The following is a 9,298-nucleotide window of genomic DNA, read 5'->3' as shown; positions in this document are numbered from 1 at the left end:
CTCTGGCCTGTACCCCAGTTCTGTATGAATAAATAAATAAACCTTAAAAAAAAAAAAAAAAAAACAAGATACAAGTGTTGGTGAGGGTGCTGAGAAAAGAGAATGTTCATACCATCAGTAGGAAAATTTCCATGATGTAGGTGTGGAAAAAATTAAGCATGGAAATAGCATATGATTCAGCTATCCTACCTTTATATAGATATGCACCCCGAGGTTCACTGCAGTACTATTCACAACAGCCACTGTTGGAAACAACCTAAATGCCCATCGATGGCTAAGTGCATAAAGATGCTTGGTATAGGAGAGACTACTCAACTATAAAAAAAAATGCTGCCATTTGCAACAACACAGCTGGCCCTAGTGCGTTAGCTGGCACAGTGCTTAGTGAAATAGGTCAGATAGAGAGAGACCAGCATATGATTTCACTCATGTGTGGTAGGTAAAGAGACAAAATTAATAAATAAAATAAAACTCTCAGACTATCAGAACAAAAGGGTGGTTACAACAGGGGAAGATGGAAGGAGGGGGTGAATCAGTTCAAAGGGGTCAATGGTATTATGATAGCTGAGGATACTTTAGACTTTTAATGGTGACCATAATGTAGTATATACACTGATGTATAAGATGGTGCACCTTACACCTATATACTGGTCTTTATACCAATATTCCTTCAATAAAAATGTGTGAAAAAACAGCAAAAATAAACCTAACCCAAGTGAATGGCATGCTGAAGTTTATAAGACTAAATACTAAGGTGTGTATATATACATATATACATATATATGTATATATGTAATATATATGTATATGTATACACAATATTCTAACAAAGTTAGAATTAAAAAACAATAAATTTGCAAAAAATCAGCCATTTTTATGCCATTAACTGGTCCTTTTCTGTTTTTATTTTAAAACCTGGATATTCAGTGGCAAAGGAATAGGTTTGGTTAGTGTTAATCTCTCAAACAGTAGAAACCACCCTGCGATGGAGATTTCAGTTATAAGCTCACAGGAAACACTTCGATATGATTTATTAATTACACCCTATCACAGGACAAATCACAATTCCTTAAAATAGAAAATGAAAACTAAAACCAAATGAAAGAACCCAGAGAACTCTGAAAATAAAAGAAGATATCGTAAATAAATAATTAAAACATGGAGAAATGGGTGGAGAGTTAAGTGAAAGCAGCCTCAATGCCCTTCATGTAAAGCTTTCCTTACCCTGGGAATAAGAAGATCCCCATCCCGTCAGTCTGCCACCCACCTACACCCCAACACACAGCCCACCCTGGTCCCATTCCTGGGAGGGAGTGTTTCTGGGAAACACATGCAAATTACCTCAATAAACAGCCACTAACCACCTACTAGGTGTTAGTTAATCTAGCCCTTCATCCAAAAATACAAACCACCAAGAAGATAACAAGGAAAAAGCCACAGCAGAAAAGAGAAGGAAGAAAATGAATCAATTAACCTCAAAAGAAACAAATACTTCAGAGATGAGAGGAAGAAAAAGAAAAATTCTTAAATGCCATTCAGGAAGTGGCAGCTGTGGAACAAGGACAGGTGGTCACAGATGAGAAACAAGCAGAAAACAAGAAAAAGTGCTTAGAAATTCAAACTGATTTTCCAAATTAAAAAATGCAATAACAATTGCAAAGGAAAAGCTACAGACCAAGTCGAGAGCTGGGAAGTCAAGAGGCGTGTTAAAGATTCAGGAAAGCCATCCATCTGCTAGGAGTGGCAGAGGGAGAAAAAAGACACTATAAAGGAAACAAAGTAAGAGGGATAATTTCCCTGAGCTAAAAAATGTCAAATGGATAGGGGCAAGAAGATCAAAGAACCTACACCTAGAAACATCCCAGGGAAAACCCTTGAAGGGAAAATAAACAAGACTGCAAGCCTGATTTCTAATCAACAGCAAATGCGGGTGGAATTCAAAGAAGCAAGGTCAATGCCTTACGCACGTTTCATAATGTACAATACCACAGACCTTAGAAACACCAGAGAGGTGGCGTTAAGCTGCCAGAGTCCCTGAGTGTAAAATACATCCCAATCCCAAAGGTGTTAACAAGTGGGAGGAAAGTGAAACTTAGAATTGACGAAATATAACGCCTACATTCAGACAAACTGTCAATCAATGAGGATAAAATAAAGCTATTTCCAAAAACTCCATAAATCTGTCTCCTCTAAAAAACTTCCTGGAGTAGGTACCCGAGGAGAGCAAGAGAAAAGTCTAAACAGACAAGAAGAGCACAAGAGTTCCACATGAGAGCAGGAACAAAGGAGACCCACATAATATATGTGTGCACATGTACATATGTGTACACACATCGTGTGTGCATACACATCCCCCTGCAATATGTACAAGCTTCATTAAACACAGGTGCTTCTAAGTATTACATCTGACAGTTCACTTCCCTGGCCCAAGCTACACTACCGCTTACAGAAAGAATGATTTAGTCATACCACCACATCAATGCCATTTACTGGTTGTCAGTTTTCAGAATCAGTCTATAAAGGAAGTAGAGGAAACTCAAAGAACAGAATGTAAATGACACAAATAACATGACCAGACAAAATTCAACAAGGGAGACTGATTTGCTGCACTTCATGATGCAGTTGTCAGTAATAGATACTTTTTACAAACTGATAAATCAAGAAATAGAAAAAGGGCGTTTTAAATTGTGGACTGTAATTGTTGCTGAAGATTAGGCTTAATTTTGATCTCCTGTGCTGTCTGAATTTTTTTCAGACAGAAAATCCTGCCTAAAGGTAGAGCCGACGAAGTTACCAGAATGTCAGAGACAACCTCCTTCTAACTTTCTGCTAAAGGAAGCAAGTTTTCCAAAGATTTGGGGGAGGGGATGCCTCACTCTCATCTTCATAAACCAAGAACAGATGGGCTTATGTGCATCCACCATCACAGAACCAGCTTTACCCCACACCAAAGTAAAAAGTTGTTTCACCGGAAGCTGTACCTGATAGGTCCTTAGAACACGCAGCCAGCTTTTCCAAGTGACTGTTGATTTTGTCAATGGCTCTGAAGTTCTTATTCCTCTTGAGGATGTCCACAGCAGACCGGGACTGGCAGTCCACCAGGGTGGGGTCCGCCCCAAAGCGCAGCAACATCTGCACATCCTCTGTTTGTCCTGGGGTGGGCCAAAAGGAGAAGAGGGCTTTGGCATGGTTCCTTCTGTAAGGAGCCGTCCCCATGGGTGCAAAGTCTCCCAGGTCCCTGCCCAAGCAGCCCAGGCCAAGGGGAGCAAGGTCTGTTTGCCTGCAGGACCTCAACCACAGACCCTCAGGTAGTCCACCAACTCCCCAGAGCAAGGAGTCCTGTGTGGAGGGGGAAGGACAATAGCTTTTCAGAGGTTCAGAAGTGCGCTCCTCTCTACCTATCTCCCCTCTCCTTGGCAACAAGCAAGGAGAGGGGGAATCTGGTTACTAGGCAACAGTTACAGCTGTAAGGATAACAGCAAGCTGTGACTTCAGATTTCTTTATTCCCTAGACAGGAAACAGAATATTCTTCCAGAAAAAGAAAAAAATTCCTGTCTGGGGACAGGAAAAGAAAATGGCAATCGCTTTCAGATCAAGGCCTTTTTAATGTCAATGTTTCTACAGGCCCCTGGTTGCCAGCTCCATTTGCTGCTTTGACATATCTATTGCCAAGCATCAAGTGGCCTCTATGATCACAAATGCAACAGTTTTCAGAATGGAACAGGTGTATCTTGGAGAACAAAGCCTTACTGTGGGTGCACAGAGTTCCATGAATCAAGGCCTGATCCTAAGCTGAAATGCAGAGCCTCCACAGGCAACTCAGGTATGGTCTTGCTACCCGCCCCTACCACCACCACACCTGCCTATCTCCCACTTACAAAAACAAGACAAAATTAAAAAGTCATACTTCTTGCCCGCCAGCAATCTCATTTGGTCGGCACAGTTCTAAGCTAGGCCCTGAGAATTCCAAGCCCTTCTCCCAATTAGTCATCAAATACTAACCTAGGTGCTGCTGTATTGAGACTGTGTAAGTATCATTAAGCTCTCAAAGCAGCTGGCCCTCAGGTAGGGCGCAGAGTGGGCCATAGGACAAGGAATGTGTGGGGCCTGCAGAGGCTGGCAGGGCCCTGTGGGTGACAGCCAGCAGGGAAATGAGACCGTAGTCCTATAACTTCCAGTCTCGGCCACAAACATCTAAGCGTGAAAGAAAGCCTAGAACTTCAGATGAAAACACAGCCCCAGCCAAGACCTTCATTTCAGCTTCAGGAAATAGGCAGAAAACATACATCACACCAAACTACTGCTCTATAGAGTTGTGAGTTAATAGGCAAGTGCCGTTTTAAGCCAGTTAGTTCATGGTGCTTTATTCCACAGCACAGAGAACTAGTTAATGACCATGGTGTACTGCCCTGAAGGAGGGGGACACACCTCACCTCCAGCTTTATTGACCTAAAGGAAAATAGACCCTTGCTCTCTTTAAAGGTCACTGCAAGCTACCCTCTTACCTCCCTCACACATTTTTAATCTTATCTTTAATAATTAGTTATGGAAAGTTTTAACAAATTCCTGCTGCTTTGACTATCTCCGTGGTCATAAAAAATTTGGTAATAATTCGGTCTAAGAAAAAAAATTAACCCCTAGAGTCTTACAATCACAGAAACTTTTTAAAATGTAGTTACATGAGTACTTTTATTCCAGGGGAATATCACTGGTTGCTAAGACTTTCACAGATAAAATTTGTTAAGGAAAACTTCTCTTTGAAAATTAGAGTGGCACTATGAATGAAAAAAAGCGAGAGAGAACTGTACATTTGATATTTTTACCAGTGAAAAGCTTGCCCATAATTTTTAAATGGGTATCAGAAGATACCAAATTATTGTGTATTTATGTTCTGTTATATATAAGTGAAAGAACGAGATAAGTTTTATTTGAAAATATCAATGTGTACACAATTTAAAAAAAAATCACCTTTTCTTGTAAGTGCTTAGACTCACAGATTGAAAACTTTAGATGCCAACTCAAAACCTGGCAAAGAGGTACGCAGGTTTCTTATCACCTCGCAACCACTGGAGTGGAGTCCTTCATTACCCTTATCTTCATGGCACCTTAACTTTTCTATAGAAGAAATGCACTTGTCTCCATCCAGAAGGAAAAAAAAAGCTTGAGAGGTTGTGAGAGTTTCCAGAAGAAAGGAGAGCCGTCAAGAGAGCTGTGAAGCAAAGCACAGGCCAACCTGGCAGGTCTTCCGGGAGAGAACCAGCTTGGTTGGCCACACCTGCCTCACTCTTGCACATGGCCTGTCTGGGGCTGGAAGCCAGCTCCAGTGTTTGAGTCTAAGCGCCGTGAAGGCAGGGCCCTGTCTATGTCGGGCGCACAAGTCATCACTGGCAGCTAGCACAGGTGGAGCATAAATGCAGCACTGGGCAACAACACGGTAGGGTGATGAGGGAGGAGACAGATGCAGCCGGCAGCCATGTCCTTGGGCTCCCTGATGCCGCTGAAAGCAGGGCGAGTCCTTGGAGCCCCACAGTTATTCCTTTGCTCACCTGCCTCCTTCCTGCAGCCAGCCTATCCCTGCCTGCAATGGCAGGCAAAGTTCAGCCCCCTCAGCCTGCCCCAGGGAGGATGTTAAGACTCGGCAGTCGGCTTGTGGGGTCTCCTGTGCTGAAGGGAGCCAACTAAGCCCACCCCCAGGGCGGTGCCCCTACTCACGCTTGGTGAAGTACCCCGGGGAGGGGGCGGCCACCAGGTGCAGGAGCGTGCAGCCGTTCTCATCCTTCTGGTTGATGCGGCCTTTCCACTCAGGTCTGTGGTCCATCAACCACCTGAAAAGATGGTTTTCCTCTGAAGGGAAATGAATGAGTTCCTGATGTTATTTTCTACATACACAATATCTACACAGCAAAACAATCTGTACAGCTCTAAGAGATAAATGCTTTATCCACCAGTTCCTCCTTAGGAACGGTATTTCTTTTGGGCCCTTCAGTGGATGGGACAGATAACAACAGGGCAATCTGGTGAAAACAGAGAAGGCTGCCCAGGTCTTCAAGACCCTGGTCACCTCCCAGTCCTTCAATCTTGGGGAGATGCTCCATTCCAGAAGAGGAAGACTGCCTAAACAAGTTCTTTTGACCTCTTTTGTCTCTGAAATGATCCAGATAATGTGCAACAGTGATATCATATATGCTAGGAAAAGACAATCAAGCTTCTGCCTAAAGTGTGGGTATATATCTATTTTAAAGATAAAATTTTAAATTTTTAATTTAAATCATATAGCCAGGTGGCAAAGATTTTTTTTAAAAAGAATTTTTATGAAAATTAAAAATTAAAAAAAAAAAAACCAACAAACACAAGCAAACTATATTGACACTAGCCAATATTCCCTTGGGGACTCCCTCCTCTCCACCCCACCCCAATGCCCCAACCTGCCTTTGTCAAGAGGAAGGAAACTCCACGGTCCCCTTTGGGACTCTGGCCAGCAAAGGCTGGCTGTCCCAGAGTTCTCCCCTATTGCTAGGATCTGTCTGGAAACATAGAATTTGGCCCTCCCTGGTGGCACAACAGGTTAGGGCGCAGCACTGCAAGCTGGCTACAGCCGCTTCAAAGTGAGTTCAATCCCCTGCCCCTGGCGTTTACCCACATGGCTGGCAGACCTCTCCTGACCCGCCCGCTGCTCCCCTCAGCAGTATACTTCCTTGAGCTGCCTGTTCTGCTCCCCACTCTGTCTCTGGTGAATCCTCTCACTGCCCCTGCACCTCTGGCTTGTACCTCAGTTCTGTATGCATACATAAATAAATATTTTTTTAAAAAAAGAAAGAAACATAGAATCCTTTCCAGTGGGCTTCCTGCAGCAATGAGATCCCAAGAGAATTAAAATGATGCTGCTTTCCTGTTGCCGTCATTCATTTGAATAACAGAACATTTGAATATTCAAAGAATTTGAATATTCTACAATCAAGTGGTCACATTCTGGTTTCACTTGTGTTGAGCAGATTCCCAGAGCTCAAGCTAAAGGGCAGTTGGAGGGTGTAAGGTCAGAACTCACTGGCCTGGATGCAGAGCCGCATGAGGGCATGAAGCGGGTACGGGCCTATGGTCTCAATATTTGCACCCAGGGAGATGAGCCATTGGACTAACTTGGGTACTTGTTCCAGTTTCTCATAAAGTCCAATAAAGACGTATTTCTGGAAGAAAGAAAAGAAAAATCACACATGCACGGAAGGATTCATAGAAGTGACTATATCAATCTGAAATGTTAAACCTCTTCCATGAAGTTTGGAATCAGTGAAACCTGGATTGTGGCGAGAAAGTTGAAGGGGGAGATACAAACCTGAGTGGCCTGACTTGAACCGTGATTCAAGCCACCTTACCTCAAAGAGACTTTTCAGTGATAACTCTGGGACATGGATATTCCTTGGTAGTCGATCCTTTTTCGCTGACAGAAGTAGAAATGACTGATAGAAGGGGAGAAAAAGAAAATGTTGGGGTAATAAAGTCCTCCACACAGGTTATGAGAGCACAAGTTCTCTTAATCTAACACAAACAAAAAAACAAAACATCCTTTAGTGCTATCTCTTTTTTAAGCAACAAGCCAAGCTTTTCAGCTTAAACCATGATAATCATGAGACCTGAGAAGTCTAGCTGGCTTCCTGTTCTTGCTGTGAGCTAAGCTTCCTCCACTCTCACAGGCAGGGGGGTAGGACAGGAGAAGCTGATAGCAAGCAGCATGACAGAGAATATAATAGCAGTAGGGTGAAGTAATTCCCTGTGAAGTTCTTAAAGCTTACCGGGCAAAAGCATTAATTCCTTTAGAAAAGCCCATGCTAATCAATTCATCTGCACATCAGTGTTTCATAAACCCCCAGCACCTGGGCTCCAACTAGCCGACTAAGCAGTAGTGTACCTGGCCTCTATCACTAGAGAGAGAGCTCACTGGACACATCTTTTCCCAGCTCCCAGTCTTGTAGTCATATTAGTACCTGGAAATTGACCAAATGAGAGCATTTACACTGCAGGAAATGGCAAGTGGAAGTGCAATAAATTGGTACTTTTTTTGTTAAGTCACTGACCCTATTTAAAGTTTAACCAGTTAAACCACTCACCCTATTTAAAGTCAGTGAAGAAACCCAATGCCAGGGTAGGTAAGCAATTTTTTTCCTAGGTCACACAGAGGGAGACAGACCCCTGCTAAGAACATCCAGGTATGCCAACAAGTCAAAGCAGGGGAGGACAGGAGAAGCTGATACCAAGCAGCATGACAGAGAATATAATAGGGGTGGAGTGAACTCACCAACCCCCATCAATGCCCCAGCTCCAGGGCACCAGAGATAAACTAAAACAGAGATAAGCTGACAGCAGTAATTAACTCCAGGAGACCCCTCTGGCAGAAAAGACCTCTGCCTCAGCAGTAAGTCCTAGCACACTCCCTCTGGCAGAAGAGACTCCCACTGCTCAGAGCACCAAAATATTCCAGCAGTATTCTGACCCTCCAAAGACCCAAAGGCCTGCTCTCCCCAATTCAGGGCTCACTCTCAGACCTCAGGGGGTCGTCCCTTCCGTGTTTATTAGTCTGATAATCTTGGCCGCCTTTCTTTTTTAACATTCTGGTGCCCTTCTAAGGAAGGGCAAAAGTGGGGAGATAAGGGTGTGGAATCACCCTTTCTCAGGTAAAATACCTGGCAGAAAGTGGGTCTCCCATACTTGACCTCAAAGGGGAGGATGATGAGGGGACATTTGGGGGCCTGAGGAGGGGGAGGAGGGGAGGATAGACTTCCTGGTCAGTTGCGTTTCAAGGAATAATTTGGTAAGAATATTTTTTAGGGTACAATTTGTTCGTTCTACCTTTATGGCCATAGACTCAGTTCCTGGCAAATTCCTCAGATTGGGGCTAGTAGGGAATATGGAATTTCTAGGAAATGCGGAGGAAGGAAGCTAGAGTCTAAATAGCAGAGGTGAATTCCAGCCCGTTGTCATACTGGAGGTAGCGCGGATCACGCAACAGGGAATTATTTCAGTCATAAGAATGTTGTGATCCTTGAGGCCTGCCAGTTTGTGGTGGGGAAGGCTTCAACCCATCCTGTAAGTGTGTCAAGGAAAACCAAGAGGCATGTGTGTCTGTGTCCTGGGGGCGTGTGAGTAAGGTTAAGTTGCCAGTCAACAGCAGGTAAAGAGCCCTGGGCCAGCTGGGCGGGAAAGGGCAGGGCTCTCAGGTTGATGTGGGGATTGGTCTGATTGCAGGGATGGCAGTCTTGAGTAGGGACCTGAAGTACTGGGTCTGCTGTGGTGTGAGGGTGACAT

The 9,298-nt window shown here is 43.8% G+C and overlaps 1 protein-coding gene across 1 annotated transcript in view; it reads right to left on the bottom strand.

Annotated features, from left to right (window-relative positions):
* The window catches only part of TRANK1 (tetratricopeptide repeat and ankyrin repeat containing 1), a 79,408-nt gene that overhangs the window by 44,947 nt on the left and 25,163 nt on the right, over nt 1-9,298 (bottom strand). Inside the window, exons 6-9 of the mRNA XM_004676637.2 lie at nt 7,372-7,455; nt 7,047-7,185; nt 5,714-5,845; nt 2,982-3,152 (exon numbers count right to left, since the gene is read on the bottom strand). Of these exons, the coding sequence (XP_004676694.1) occupies nt 2,982-3,152; nt 5,714-5,845; nt 7,047-7,185; nt 7,372-7,455 (526 nt within the window). The remainder of the gene's footprint in view (nt 1-2,981; nt 3,153-5,713; nt 5,846-7,046; nt 7,186-7,371; nt 7,456-9,298) is intronic.

This window comes from Condylura cristata, unplaced genomic scaffold (assembly GCF_000260355.1).
Source record: "Condylura cristata isolate star-nosed mole 26May11 unplaced genomic scaffold, ConCri1.0 scaffold00004, whole genome shotgun sequence".
In the NCBI taxonomy this organism is placed as follows: Eukaryota; Metazoa; Chordata; class Mammalia; order Eulipotyphla; family Talpidae; genus Condylura; species Condylura cristata.
This window is presented reverse-complemented; position numbering and strand designations above follow the sequence as displayed.